A 15,389-nucleotide genomic window follows, 5' to 3' on the forward strand; every position below is an offset into this window, starting at 1 on the left:
GTTTCATGAGAAGAGAAGAGAGAGGAGGGGAGACACCATTCTGTTGGTAATATTGAGAAATGATAATTATTTTTTTTAGATTCATTTATACCACCCTCACCTTTATTTAAAAAGTACAAGTATTTAAAAAAAAAAAAGTACAAGTATTTTAAAGAGTTTTAAGAAAAGAGAAAGTCTTACTCTGCCAAGCACACATGCTACTGCATTTCCTTCACAACAGATCTGATGCAGATTTTTAATATCCATGGCCAGTTTGGCAATTTCAGAAAAGTTAGCTCTAGGTTGTTTTTTAGTCAACAGAACCAATTCCCTGAAAAAAAAAAGAGTACATTTTAAACAGTTTTCTGAATTCAATTCTTTCTAAAATTAGTTGTAGTTCCTTGAGTAACCAAAAGAATAGAAACACAGTTGCAAATGTAGGATGAAGAGAGTTGTATATTATAAATGTTTTCTATTTCTACAGTGATAGAACCCAGAGCCATACAAAGATGTAAATCACAAAATGAAAATTATTTAATTCATAATCGTGTAAATACAGTCATTTTCATTATTCAAATTATTGCTTAAAGAAGTTGAGTTGCTTAGATAGGTAATTTGGGAATTTATCTGACCTGACTTTCCAAATAAAATTCTTTATCAGAAAGATAATAATTGTAAGAGGTTTGGTTCTCCCTTGTCCCTCTCTGTTGACAACTGAAAAACATCCTTGAAATTTTTCTAGAAATATGAAAAATGGGCTTGCCTTATAAGGAAAACTGAGCTTCCAGGCAGCCCAATGTTATCCTAAATTGGGGAAGAAGGTGATATAAGGGAAGATGCATGTCTTCAGGGGTAAATTTGGGACAGAAACACAATCTGGGCCAAGATAGAGGCACACTGAGTAGCATCAAATTCTCCTCCCACCCCACACTCCTCTGTCCCCACCCCAAAAAGCACCACTTGCTTTTTCTGTCCTACATGACATTAGAGCCAAAATATTTCTTATCTTCCAAGAGAAAAATACCTTTTGTCCTCTAACCTTTACCATGCAGAACTACTAAGTGTGAGCATCTGTATGTACAGAATCTTTTGTGCACTGGAGAAGAGCCTAAAGGATTTGAGCTGATGGAAGAAGTAGATAGAGGAGATATCAACCCCACAGGAGATAGTGGGTAGAGAGGAGGACTGTGCATTTTCAGGCACGGCCCAGTGTGCCCTATTGAACAGGCAAGTAGCACACGTGTAGAGAAAGGAACCAGATTTGCGCTGAGACATTAACAAATGAAAGATAAATGATTTTTCAAATGAGTTTAATCAAAGAGGGTGATCCAAAGCAACAAAGTCCACAAATCTAAATAGGTAACTTACACTGCTTTTGCTACTTTGTGGTTGAATTTAATCCCAATCTCACATAAGTGGTGATGCCTCAAAGATATTTCTCTAATGTATTTTCTGATGGGTTCTAGCTGTAATTAGAAAACCGACTCATCAAAGAACTATGGTAACAACAGAAGAAGTTCATCTCATAGTTAGTAAAGAAGAGAGAAAAATAAAAATCATATATCTCCTCAAAATTAGAAAGTTTTTACTGCCTTATCTATGAGGCCAAATGTAAAAGCATAATTTGGTGAAGGTTCTGTTTTTTTGTTTTTTGTTTTTTATAAAATAGCATCTCACTTCCCCAGAGATTGTTTGTCCCAGAACTTAGACATTTGGCATATAAATGAGAACAAGAATGTGAACAAACAAAAATCCAGAGAGCCACTAGAATAAATTTCGATAACATCTTACAGTTGTATTTTGGTTTTATTCAAGTTACTAGCCCTGTCATCTTGAACATGTCTCCAAATGCTTATCTATGATATATGCTCCAGTTTTGCAATATATATTAATGGAGCCTCCCCCCCAAAAATGTTCATATTCTTTAACCCAGAATTTTGACTTTTGACTTCTAATAAAAAGCACATGTATTTAAGTCTCTAACCAAAACTATATATTCAATTTGATCACAACAATGTACAAAATAAAACCTGTGAATGAAAAAAATGAATAAAAGGAAATATACCAAAATTGGTATCTCTGTGTGGTGGGAGAATAAACAACATTTTCAAATTTCAGAAGAGCTCTATATATTCACTTAAAACATTATATTGACCATATATTATTTTAACTTGGGGTAAGAGCACCTTACAATGCTTTTTTTAAGAACAAGTTAGATAATGTGTACAGAGGCAATATTCAAACCACAAATATGATACAACGATAATAAATTATACTTTATAATTAATAATAAATATAATTATTATTTTTATTCTTATTTTGTTGTATTATACTCATTTGAAATCAAATACAAACAAGCTTATCCACTTCTTCACAAGAGAGTCTGTGAAGGCTTAACTCATAAACTACATTCTCTGATCATAGATACAACTTTTACATGACTGGCTATGCAATTTTCTCTGGGCAAGGAGCAAGAACTTCTAGGAACAGACATCCTGGAGGCAGCAAGACTGTAAACATCACAAAGTGAGGGAGAGGAGAAAAGAACTCTTAGCTAACTTAAAAGCATCTGCTTATGCTTAGTATGTGGATGGACCTAGAGATTGTCATACTGAGTGAAATAAGTCAGACAGAGAAAGACAAATATCATATGATATTGCTTATATGTGGAATCTAAAAAAAAATAGTACTTATTTATAAAACAGACATAGAGTCGCAGATGTAGAAAATAAACTTATGGTTACCAGGGGGAAATCGGGGTTGGGGGGTAGGGATAAATAGGGAGATTGGGATTGACATATACACACTATTATATAAAAAATCGATAACTGAGAAGAACCTACTGTATAGCACAAGGAACTCAATACTCTGAAATGACCTATATGGGAAAAGAATCTAAACAAGAGTGGATATATGTATATGTATACTGATTCACTTTGCTGTGCAACAGAAACTAACACAACACTGTAAATCAACTATACTCCAATAAAAATTTTTAAAAAAATTATAGGGGCACGTTATACATTAAGGAAAAATTTCCTCTGAAAGGGTTAAGATTAAGAAAACTTTGAAACAAGTTACCTAAAAAAAACTAACCTTCATGAAAAAGTTCATTCTTCCAAAATGCCAGGTAATGAGACCTAAGTCTACATAATCACTTGTTTTTGTTGTTTTTAATAATACGAAACCAAAAGGAGACAAAAATGACTGTCTTGCTTAGGAATTCAGAATTGGCTACTGAAGGAATTGGAGATGACTAGGGAAAGAAATATATGTAAGTAGCTTTAATGATAATAGCTACGATTATTGAGTACTTAGCATATGTCAGACTCTTTAGATACATTATTTAATTTCTTACACAAGGTAGATGATGAGGAGCTCAATAGGAGAAATAGGTTTAGAGGAATAGAGAAATAGGGGTTGAGAGGCATATGAGAGAAATTCTCACTGAGGAGATCAAAGAAAACAGCAAGGAAGAAGCGGCACTGCCCTTAGACTTGAGGAATTCATCAAAACGATTATCAAACTACTATTCATTTCATCATGACCTTGGGAAAATCCATCTGGTGTGCCTTCTAAAGATGGTTATTTTGTGTTGATATTTAGAACCTTTAATGAACATACATAAAAAGTACTTTTATTATGGAACAAATCACCGATTTATGTCTATTCAATGAAGGAGAAAAAGCCACACGGTTAAAATTAAGTGTGAAGCCAACTGTATTTTCTAAAGATGGCTATAATAACAACTTCTATCCCATGTTCTTCTTACAATGAGCTTTTGTTACAGTATATTTCCTTTCTCCTTCAAACTGGTGAGATTTTATGGTATTTCAACCAATAGAGTAGAGCAGAAGTAACTTTTGAATCCTGGTCATGAAAGGCCATACAACTTCTGCCCTGAGGCTGCCATTCTGTGAAGCAGCCCAAACCAACCAAGGCAGAGAGACCACATGGAAAGACCCTGAGATAATAGGAGGAGAAAGAGATGTTGGACCAAATCCCCAGGTACTTCAGACCTTCAGAGCCCCAGCCATTGACTGCAACGACGTGAAAAATCAGGAGCCAGAAAAGCCCAGATGAGCCCTTCCTGAATTCCTGACCCATTGAAACCATAAGAGTAATCAACTCATTGTTATTGTTTTGAGCCACTAAATTTTGGGGTGTTCTGTTATACAGAAATAATAACTGGAATATTAAATATTTATTATGAAGTTATATTTATGCTAGATCATGCTTCTCAAAATTTAAGGACTCTATGAATTGCCTGAGTATCTTGTTAAAATGAAGTCTTCTTTAGCAGGTCTGGAGAAAAGCTTCAGACTGTATTTCTAACAAGCTGCCAGGTGATGCATATGCTGATGGTCCATAGTCCACACTTAGCGTAACAAGTCCCTAAGTAAGAGTTGACATATGAATAGTTTACCTTTATCTGGAAGCATTCAGTCTTATTTTCTTCTCGGCAACAAGACTGAACAGCTGTTTCGTAGCAAGCAGACATGGTCAGAATAGTGGGTCCGTACAAGAATGGATGTTTCCTAGAAGTTTCATAAATGTACCTGTAATTTGACAAATACAAAGCTATGTAATTTGGAATTCAAGAACATATGCTGACACTGTTTCTTAAAAACTTAGGATTCATTTAGTTTTGTTGACCTGAAACTTCTAGAATTTCATGGTGACAGAAATAGGATAGCACTGTACTTAAATGCATCAAAAGTTCACTACAGAGAGATCACTGTGAGGTTAGACAGTGCCCATGAAGTCACCAGCTGTACTTTCTGGACCAGTAGGTAAAGAAAATCAGTAATTAAAACTTTTCATGTTTATATAAGTAGTAGGAGATAGAAAGTTCAATAGTCTAAACTGATTGTAAATGGAAGATTGTACACCTGGTGAAGGGGAATTAAATTTAGAAGCTATTGGTGGGTGAAGAGGAATCTCTGAAATCATCCATAAGATCTTTCTAGACTAGAAAAGTTAATGCCATTGTCCTCCAAGACGTGTCACACAATATTTTGGTTTCTTACTAAATCCCAGTCTTAATTTGCTTCTCAAATATATTCTTTACACTCATTATAGAGCCTGGGCACCAGGCCTGCCTTTCACTTATAATCATATCTCCTCACACTATTCCACAAAGCTTACTCAAATTATTTACTCCCCACCTCCCCACACACACAATTACCCCAAAAAAGCTGACATTGCAGACAAAAACTGGCTCAATGCTCACACAAATCCACTTTCTCTTCTTGTTTTCACAGGAAGACTACTTTTCCAGCCTCTCTTGCAGTTAAGTGGGAACATGTAACTGAGTTCTAGTCAATGAAATACGAATAAACATGCCATACACCACTCCTAGGTTTGGCTATTAATTATTTTGCACAGTTCCCCAGTCTCTCTCTTTCTTTTTTGCAGTAACCTTGGAAACACATGCTCCAGATGGTATACCTCCAAGATGGAAGGATCTTGCACTCCTGAGTTACCCCTTGGAAGAGAGGTGTCAGGAGCTGAGCTGAGATCGAGAAGGCTGACCTGCCAAGTTCCAGAGTAGCCAATGAAGACAAAAAGCCAAAATGAAAGTATAGTTAAGGCTTTAACTATTTACTGGGATAGTATAAGCAAAAGGCTAAACTAGAGAAAATGCTGACCCCCGCCCAACCTCCACCCTCACACCCCCTTACTCTTGGAAGTTCAGTCAATAGATTTGTTTCATTTCAGCAAAGTTTCTCAAGCCCAACTTGTAAAAAAAGAAAAGCAGAATTGACATTATCAAGATACAACTGCCACCCAAGATAAGGCAAAATTCTTGGTTGATAGGAAATTTCATTGGAGCCATTTAATACCTCTGCTCTCTGTTGAGTACTATGCTAAACTAAGAGTTCATTTTTGTGCTGCAGTAACTTAGTTCCCATAGAGGATTTTCAGTATGAACTAATCTAATTTCAAATCTCCAAAGGCAAAGTTGAACTTAGTATAAGGAAAAGCTTTCTAATAATTAGAGCCATTTAAAAATAGAATGTCCCTATTGCAAGGTAACAAAGGGTCACACTTATCTTACAATAATCAAAACTGTCATTGAAAATTCCTTAGATAATCCAAAGATATAATAACTACAGTTTGGTGTATCTGTATTCTATGCTATCTTTTGATAAGACTGAAATAGCAGACTTTTCCTCTAGCTTTCATATAAGTTACTGTTTCTTTGGTTGAGAACTAAACAAAGTTGTTGATATAATTATGAAGCAAGTAGTTAGAAAATTATTTTCTCCTGAATATTTATGGTTGTATGCACATAAGTTAAATTAGCATATAAAATAACTCCTTGATACTGACTTAATTATAAATGTTCAAGAAGAGATTAGATTCACTGCCTGAGTATTGGTTAGATTTCGTAATCTCTGAATGCCCGAACCTGATTTTATAAATCTCACCTAGAGTGGCTAGCACTTCACTTAATAGGTAGCCAAGTTCATATTACAGTTTCCCATTTGGTTGCCCCTAATGTCAGACCAGTTGGAACCGGCCCAATCCTTTGTCCCTTAGTCCTTTCTCCCTAGTGACTGGGGCCATTTAATTCCTTCCTGAAGGCTCAGTAACTTCTGGGGCAATTCTGCCCATGTATAGGTGAATTAAAATTGTTTACATTGTTCAACATCAAGTCACCCTGTCTGCTCATTCATTTCTGGTTTAGAGTTTCATGTCTAAAATCTGAAATCAAACCACCACCATGCTTTTTTTTTTTTTTTTTTTTTTAAAGGATTTTCTTATTTATTTATTTATTTATTTATTTATTTATTTATTTTGGCTGTGTTGGGTCTTCGGTTCGTGCGAGGGCTTTCTCCAGTTGCGGCAAGCGGGGGCCACTCTTCATCGCGGTGCGGGGACCGCTCTTCATCGCGGTGCGCGGGCCTTTCTCTATCGCGGCCCCTCCCATCACGGGGCACAGGCTCCAGACGCGCAGGCTCAGCAATTGTGGCTCACGGGCCCAGCTGCTCCGTGGCATGTGGGATCTTCCCAGACCAGGGCTCGAACCCGTGTCCCCTGCATTAGCAGGCAGATTCTCAACCACTGCGCCACCAGGGAAGCCCCACCACCATGCTTTTTGACCTAGATCCAGCAATCAGATCTTTCCCTTATTCCCAGTGTGTGAGTCTGTCTTGACCAGATGGCCAGAATTGCATTCCTTGAGAACTGAAGCTTTGTACTTCTCTTGTCATTTCTACCTCTCTCTGGTTTGGGTTGCCTGCCTCTAACTTGTTCGTACCTCACTCTCAAAAGATAGACTCCTGTGCTAACTAGGAAACCAAAATATGAGCTCACCTACCCACGGGCTATCATGCTATCCACTCCAGATGGGAATTACAGAATCAGAGTTCTTGAGTAGAAAACTCATCTCTGTCCGATCCACAATTATTACTTATTCCTAGGTTCCCAATGACAGACTCTATCTCCATGCCTATCAGATACCCCTCCTGCTATCCCTTGGTGAACCTCCCAAATACCAGCCCATTGCCTGAGCTCTTACCTGCTCTCTATTCCCAATACTCTGTTTATTGTGCTTTGCCTACTAGACTGTACTTTTCAACATCATTTGCTACTGGTCTGACCAATCTAACCTTTAAGAAGATGGGTCCTTTACAGATCCTAGTCCTTTTTAATGTTTCATGGTGCAGACATTTTCATGCCCTCTTGGGTTCACTAAGACTATGTTGTCATTGTGAGGGAAAAAAATAAATTGTAGCTCAAATTTTCACTTTAATTTTATATAATCAAGCATTGTGTACTCAGAGGCTTTTATATTAAAACAAAAGATCTGTCTTCAAAATTGGAAAATACTCTTTTTCAAAGACCTGGCAAGGAAAAGTGACTTACTTCTCTTTCACTGGCACTGGATTCTCTTTGTCGATCTCACAGATCTGCTCAGGATTTGAAATTTGGAATATATCACTGTAACCTGCAACATCCTTTTTGTATGATAGGAAGCACTTGTGTCTTGCTGAGTTATTTGTATTGCAACAGTCAGAAAATACATGTCTGTCAGCCAACACTTGGTTATTGCAAATATGCTCTAGGAAGGTAGTCATCTGTAGGAGGAAATAATAACTTAAGGGAGGGCACTTGTGGTCTACATTTCTAACCACAGGAAAGTTAAGAAATTATATAGAAAAGGCAACTGAGTGCAACTGAGTGCATAATGTTATACTCTGTATCCAATAGTCCCTGGACATAGCTCTTTTGAGTGAAAGCCTTTTAAAATGTTCTTAAGTCTAAATTCCCACATGCTGGACATTGGCCAAACAGAATTTATCATTTTCTCCCTACCTATGTAAGTGCTTCATTTTCATACAGTTGAAGGTATTAAAATAAAGGTAAGCCAAAATGTCCAGGACCTAAAGAAATCAAGGTATTTTTAATAAGAATTACCCACCAAGAAACAGCTGTTAGTTTGCTTTCCTTGCTTCCTGATTGTTTTTAGTTGGTTTCCATGGGAACTTATTTTAAAAGTTAAACTCTGAGGCAATGTGTATTCAGTGTCAAATATTCAAATAGAAATGTAATGATTCAGTTTTCAAGTATCTTTGAATGGCAGTAAATATGTGGGATGCTATAAACCTCAAATGACATATGCTTCCAGATTTGCGGGATAAGGGCAGAAAAAGGTCATCTTTAGAAATGGAAATAAGAAGAAGTCGATATAAAATAAGTGAGGCTAGCCACTGGCAAAGGAACTTCATTTAAAGTGTGTCTCTAATTAGACTAATGATTTTTCTACAACTACTTAGAGTCTGGTAAAAAATAGGTAGGTTTTAGCCCAAGAAGATGGAGTGAAAAAAAATCTATAAATAAAAAAGAAATTTATTTATTTGTATTTAAATTGTTGATATGAGAATAACTGATCCAAAAATATGTAGATTATAAGAATATGTTAGTTTTTATCAAGGATTTTTCTAATCACAAGATAGACATATTTTATGAGATGATAGTAATTTTCAAGATTTTCTACTAAGTGGGAAAAAAGCCTATAATAATATTCACTTTTTTCTTCTTTTTTATATTCTCTTAGAAACTTTTAAAATCAGTATGTTAATTTCCCAGAAACCTTTATATGAGGATGTCAGACAATGATATTCTAGTGACAGAGAAAGAGCAACCGACTTAAATTAACAAATTGGCATTCTAGGGTACAATTCATTCCCTTGAGCATTTGGTTCTCAGAGTCTGATCTCCCAGATATGAAATGATAAAATGTAAGTTTATAAACCTACAAAGATTATATCTTGAGTGTGACACATGTACATACTGTTGCCTTAAAATCCCTTGCCTAATTATTCAATCATCCCACTTCATAACAACATCTTTTGTTTGCAATTTAGTTTTTAAAAAAACAGAGAGAAAAAGGCAGAACATGATTCACCTACCAATTGGTGACAACATTCTGAAGGTGATTCGTGTGGCTTGAGGCTCTTGCACTTCTCTGCAAGATCTAGCAATTCTTTAACTATGGTTTGTACTTTTTCATAAGTCAATTTCTGAAGAAACTGTGCAACCATAATACTAGTGCTGAAACAGAACACTTGTGTGAATGCTGAAGATAGAATCAAACTCTTTTCCTCCATCAACCTTGTTATATCACTGCCCTACTCCCCCCCAAAAATAATTAATATGATTTTACATTTCAAACAAAAGAATACTGATAATAAAACTCACACAGCTCTTAAGTTCTCCTCTAGATAATTCTGGCTATTAGTGTGCTGCATGGCTGAAAAAAAAAATGAGATTTTATTTACAGAAGAGGAAATTTTCCAAACTGAAATCCCCCTTGACAATTCAAATCTATATTTATTCATTCATAAATTTCCTGATTTGTTTTTGTTTATATCATAAACCAGAACAAATTATAAGAATATATCTTTTCTTTTATTTAAACTATATTTTGTGAATGATTTCTTTCTAGTCAAACACATCATGTAGTTGAAAACCGTCTTTGGCTTACAAATAAGTTGCACATACCTGTATTGATACTTCTGAATTAATTAAACTTGACTCTTTGGTTATCTCTTATTAGAAGTTACTAGCACACGCAAAGAACACTAAGAAAATTAAAGCCTGGCATTAGGAACAAAAGTATAAACTTTAACACTTTGCCAGGCTTAATTTGGCAAAGACAGTAACTCATACATCTTGGATTCGCTCATCATCTTCATCTTCATCGTCTCCACTCACCACATACACATACACATCCTCTCTATTGAAAACAGTGTCTTCCTTCTAATATCAATAGCTTCAAAAGAGCTTAGCAGCTATCTATTTAATAAAGAAACCATTATTATTTACATATTAACAAGTAAAGGCTTTGGAGACAGTTATTCTGAGTTCAGCTTCTAGCTCTGATATTCAATATGGCCTTGAGGAAATAACTTAAGCACTCAGAGTTTCTGTTTCTCTATCAAATGTAAATAACTGCTACTGCATTGGGTGATTGTTAGGATTAAATGAAAGCCTATGTGTGAAGCATTGAGCACAGTGCCTGGCACACAGTAGGTACTGAATAATGTAGTTCATGGGATTATTCTTGCTACTATAAACACTATTGCTCTATCTAAAATCATTTATCCAATTTTAAATACAAGTTTGAAACACGTCATTCTCTCACCTAGAGTGGAAGTAAGGTGGAAAATGAAAATGAGATCTTCCTGTGTGTGCTGCCTCAATATATCAATTCTCTTTCTGTATCTATTCCACAGGTTAATTTCTAGCAATCTTCAATGACTCTACTGACAGTGATAAGCACTGAGAAAGATAAGCCTTTCCATGTATATGTTAATAGTCATTATGTTTCATCTCCTGGCACATGGGTGTATAGATTGTAAATAGGATTGCCTACCTGCATCTAGTAAACTTCTTTGAAGAGTCTGACATTTAATGTAGCTGAAGAAGACAAGAAAAGATATGGTTCTAACAGTCTTCATTATTTCAGATGAATCTTTATAGAGTACATTCTATCATTTGAGAGAATTGAGGAATCCTTTTATATTCTTTCCAAGTAATTGCTATTAATAATTAACGTTTTTCTGGTGAAAGTTTTTCCACCTTGGTCACTATGACCCTCAAAAAATTATAGAGGGCTTCCCTGGTGGCACAGTGGTTGAGAATCTGCCTGCTAATGCAGGGGACACGGGTTCGAGCCCTGGTCTGGGAAGATCCCACATGCCGCGGAGCAACTGGGCCTGTGAGCCACAACTACTGAGCCTGCGCATCTGGAGCCTGTGCTCCGCAACAAGAGAGGCCGCGATAGTGAGAGGCCCGCACACCGCAATGAAGAGTGGCCCCCGCTTGCCACAACTAGAGAAAGCCCTCGCGCAGAAACGAAGACCCAACACAGCCATAAATAAATAAATAAAAATAAATAAATAAATTATAGAAATTCATGACAATGAAGAAATATTTTTGATAGATAGCATTCATTAACGAATACTGGATTTTAAAATGAGTCATGTCGGGGAGGAGCTTCAAGATGGCGGAAGAGTGAGACGCGGAGACCACCTTCCTCCCCATAAATACATCAGAAGTACATCTACACGTGGAACAACTCCTACAGAAGACCTCAGACCTCCCAAAAGGCAAGAAACTCCCCAGGTACCTGGGTAGGGCAAAAGAAAAAAGAAATAACAGAAACAACAGAATAGGGACGGGACCTGCACCAGTGGGAGGGAGCTGTGAAGGAGGAAAGGTTTCCACACACTAGGAAGCCCCTTCGCGGGCGGAGACTGCGGGTGGCGGAGAGGGAAGCTTCGGAGCCACAGAGGAGAGCGCAGCCACAGGGGTGCGGAGGGCAAAGCGGAGAGATTCCCGCACAGAGGATCGGTGTCGACCAGCACTCACCAGCCCGAGAGGCCTGTCTGCTCACCCGCCGGGGCGGGCGGGGCTGGGAGCTGAGGCTCCGGCTTCTGTCAGATCGCAGGGAGAGGACTGGGGTTGGCGGCGTGAACACAGCCTGAAGGGGCTAGTGCGCCACAGCGAGCCTGGAGGGAGTCCGGGAAAAGGTCTGGAGCTGCCAAAGAGGCAAGGGACTTTTTCTTGCCTCTTTGTTTCCTGGTGCGCGAGGAGAGGGGATTCAGAGCGCCGCTTAAAGGAGCTCCAGAGACGGGCGCAAGCCGCAGCTATCAGTGCAGACCCCAGAGACGGGCATGAGACGCTAAGGCTGCTGCTGCCGCCACCAAGAAGCCTGTGTGCGAGCACAGGTCACTCTCCACACCGCCCCTCCCGGGAGCCTGTGCAGCCCGCCACTGCCAGGGTCCCGTGATCCAGCGACAACTTCCCCGGGAGAACGCACGGCGCGCCTCACACTGGTGCAACGTCACGCCGGCCTCTGCCGTGCACGCTCGCCCCGCCTCCTCCGTACCCCTCCCTCCCCCCAGCCTGAGTGAGCCAGAGCCCCCGAAGCAGCTGCTCCTTTAACCCCGTCCTGTCTGGGCGGGGAACAGACGCCCTCAGGTGACCTACACACAGAGGCAGGGGCCAAATACAAAGCTGAACCCCGGGAGCTGTGCGAACAAAAAAGAGAAATGGAAATTTCTCCCAGCAGCCTCATAAGCAGTGGATTAAAGCTCCACAATCAACTTGATGTACCCTGCATCTGTGGAATACCTGAATAGACAACGAATCATCCCAAATTGAGGAGGTGGACTTTGGGAGCAACAATATATATATATTTTTTTCCCCTTTTTCTCTTTTTGTGAGTGTATATGTGTAAGCTTCTGTGTGTGATTTTGTCTGTATAGCTTTGCGTTTACCATTTGTCCCAGGGTTCTGTCTCTCCGTTATTTTTATTAATTTTTTTATTACTTTAAAAAATTTTTTTCTACAAAAAGAAATTTTTTTCTTAATATAATTATTTGTTATTGTAATAACTTTATTTTTTTATTTTATATTATCTTCTTCTTTCTTTCTTTCCTTTTTTTTCCTCTCTTTTATTCTGAGCCGTGTGGATGACAGGCTCTTGGTGCTCCAGCCAGGCATCAGGGCTGTGCCTCTGAGGTGGGAGAGCCAAGTTCAGGACACTGGTCCACAAGAGACCTCCCAGCTCCACGTAATATCAAACAATGAAAATCTCCCAGAGATCTCCATCTCAACGCCAAGACCCAGCTCCACTCAACGACCAGCAAGCTGCAGTGCTGGGCACCCTATGCCAAACAACTAGCAAGACAGGAACACAGCCCCATCCATTAGCACAGAGGCTGCCTAAAATCATAATAAGGCCACAGACACCCCAAAACACACCACCAGACATGGACCTGCCCACCAGAAAGACAAGATCCAGCCTCATCCACCAGAACACAAGCACTAGTTTCCTCCACCAGGAAGCCTACACAACCCACTGAACGAACCTTAGCCACTGGGGACAGACACCAAAAACAACGGGAACTATAAACCTGCAGCCTGCGAAAAGGAGACCCCAAACACAGTAAGTTAAGCAAAATGAGAAGACAGAGAAATACACAGCAGATGAAGGAGCAAGGTAAAAATCCACCAGAGCTAACAAATGAAGAGGAAATAGGCAGTCTACCTGAAAAAGAATTCAGAGTAATGATAGTAAAGATGATCCAAAAACTTGGAAATAGAATGGAGAAACTACAAGAAACATTTAACAAGGACCTAGAAGAACTAAAGAGCAAATAAACAATGATGAACAACACAATAAATGAAATTAAAAATTCTCTAGAAGGGATCAATAGTAGAATTACTGAGGCAGAAGAACGGATAAGTGACCAGGAAGATAAAATAATGGAAGTAACTACTGCAGAGCAGAATAAAGAAAAAAGAATGAAAAGAATTGAGGACACTCTCAGAGACCTCTGGCACAACATTAAACGCACCAACATTCTAATTATACGGGTCCCAGAAGAAGAAGAGAAAAAGAAAGGGACTGAGAAAATATTTGAAGAGATGATAGTTGAAAACTTCCTAAATATGGGAAAGGAAATACTCAGTCAAGTCCAGGAAGAGCAGAGAGTCCCATACAGGATAAATCCAAGGAGAAACATGCCAAGACACATATTAATCAAACTATCAAAACTTAAATACAAAGAAAAAATATTAAAAGCAGCAAGAGAAAAACAACAAATAACACACAAGGGAATCCCCATAAGGTTAACAGCTGATCTTGCAGCAGAAACTCTGCAAGCCAGAAGGGGGTGGCAGGACATCTTTAAAGTGATGAAGGAGAAAAACCTACAACCAAGATTACTCTACCCAGCAAGGATCTCATTCAGATTTGACAGAGAAATTAAAAACTTAACAGACAAACAGAAGCGAAGAGAATACAGCACCATCAAACCAACTTTACAACAAATGCTAAAGGAACTTCTCTAGGCAGGAAACACAAGAGAAGGAAAAGACCTACAATAACAAACCCAAATCAATTAACAAAATGGTAATAGGAACGTACATATCGATAATTACCTTAAATGTAAATGGACTAAATGCTCCAACCAAAAGACATAGATTGGCTGATGCATACAAAAACAAGACCCGTGTATATGCTGTCTACAAGAGACCCACTTCAGACCTAGGGACACATACAGACTGAAAGTGAGGGGATGGAAAAAGATATTCCATGCAAATGGAAATCAAAAGAAAGCTGGAGTAGCAATTCTCATATCAGACAAAATAGACTTTAAAACAAAGACTATTACAAGAGACAAGGACACTACATAATGATCAAAGGATCAATCCAAGAAGAAGATGTAACAATTGTAAATATTTATGCACCCAACATAGGAGCACCTCAATACATAAGGCAAGTATTAACAGCCATAAAAGGGGAAATCGACAGTAACACAATCATAGTAGGGGACTTTAACACCCCACTTTCACCAATGGACAGATCATCTAAAATGAAAATAAATAAGGAAACACAAGCTTTAAATGATACATTAAACAAGATAGATTTGATTGATATAGGACATTCCCTCCAAAAACAACAGAATACACATTTTTCTCAAGTGCTCATGGAACATTCTCCAGGATAGATCATATCTTGGGTCACAAATCAAGCCTTGGTAAATTTAAGAAAATTGAAATCGTATCAAGTATCTTTTCCGACCACAACACTATGAGACTAGATATCAATTACAGGAAATAATCTGTAAAAAATACAAACACATGGAGGCTAAACAACACACTACTTAATAATCAAGAGATCACTGAAGAAATCAAAGAGGAAATCAAAAAATACCTAGAAACAAATGACAATGAAAACACGACCACCCAAATCTATGGGATGCAGCAAAAGCAGTTCTAAGAGGGAAGTTTATAGCAATACAATCCTACCTTAAGAAACAAGAAACATCTCAAATAAACAACCTAACCTTACACCTAAAGCAATTAGAGAAAGAAGAACAAAA

The 15,389-nt window shown here is 38.1% G+C and overlaps 1 protein-coding gene across 9 annotated transcripts in view; it reads right to left on the reverse strand.

Moving 5' to 3' along the window:
• Positions 1-12,254, reverse strand: part of LOC103007378 (alpha-fetoprotein-like) — a 100,894-nt gene extending 88,640 nt beyond the window's left edge. For 3 of the 9 annotated variants that reach the window (XR_009008392.1, XM_007179839.3, XM_007179841.3), the window contains exons 1-7: positions 9,691-12,254; positions 9,402-9,543; positions 7,855-8,066; positions 5,431-5,514; positions 4,406-4,538; positions 1,348-1,445; positions 181-310 (exon numbers count right to left, since the gene is read on the reverse strand). Coding sequence is in view for 8 of the 9 variants with exons in the window: in XM_007179839.3 (XP_007179901.2) it covers positions 181-310; positions 1,348-1,445; positions 4,406-4,538; positions 5,431-5,514; positions 7,855-8,066; positions 9,402-9,543; positions 9,691-9,830 (939 nt within the window). In the remaining variant the exon portion in view is untranslated. The remainder of the gene's footprint in view (positions 1-180; positions 311-1,347; positions 1,446-4,405; positions 4,539-5,430; positions 5,515-7,854; positions 8,067-9,401; positions 9,544-9,690) is intronic. The other 6 variants (XM_057547029.1, XM_057547027.1, XM_057547026.1 and 3 more) reach the window with 6 other exon arrangements.
• Positions 12,255-15,389: the final 3,135 nt, after the last annotated feature.

Source organism: Balaenoptera acutorostrata, chromosome 5 (genome assembly GCF_949987535.1).
Source record: "Balaenoptera acutorostrata chromosome 5, mBalAcu1.1, whole genome shotgun sequence".
NCBI lineage: Eukaryota > Metazoa > Chordata > Mammalia > Artiodactyla > Balaenopteridae > Balaenoptera > Balaenoptera acutorostrata.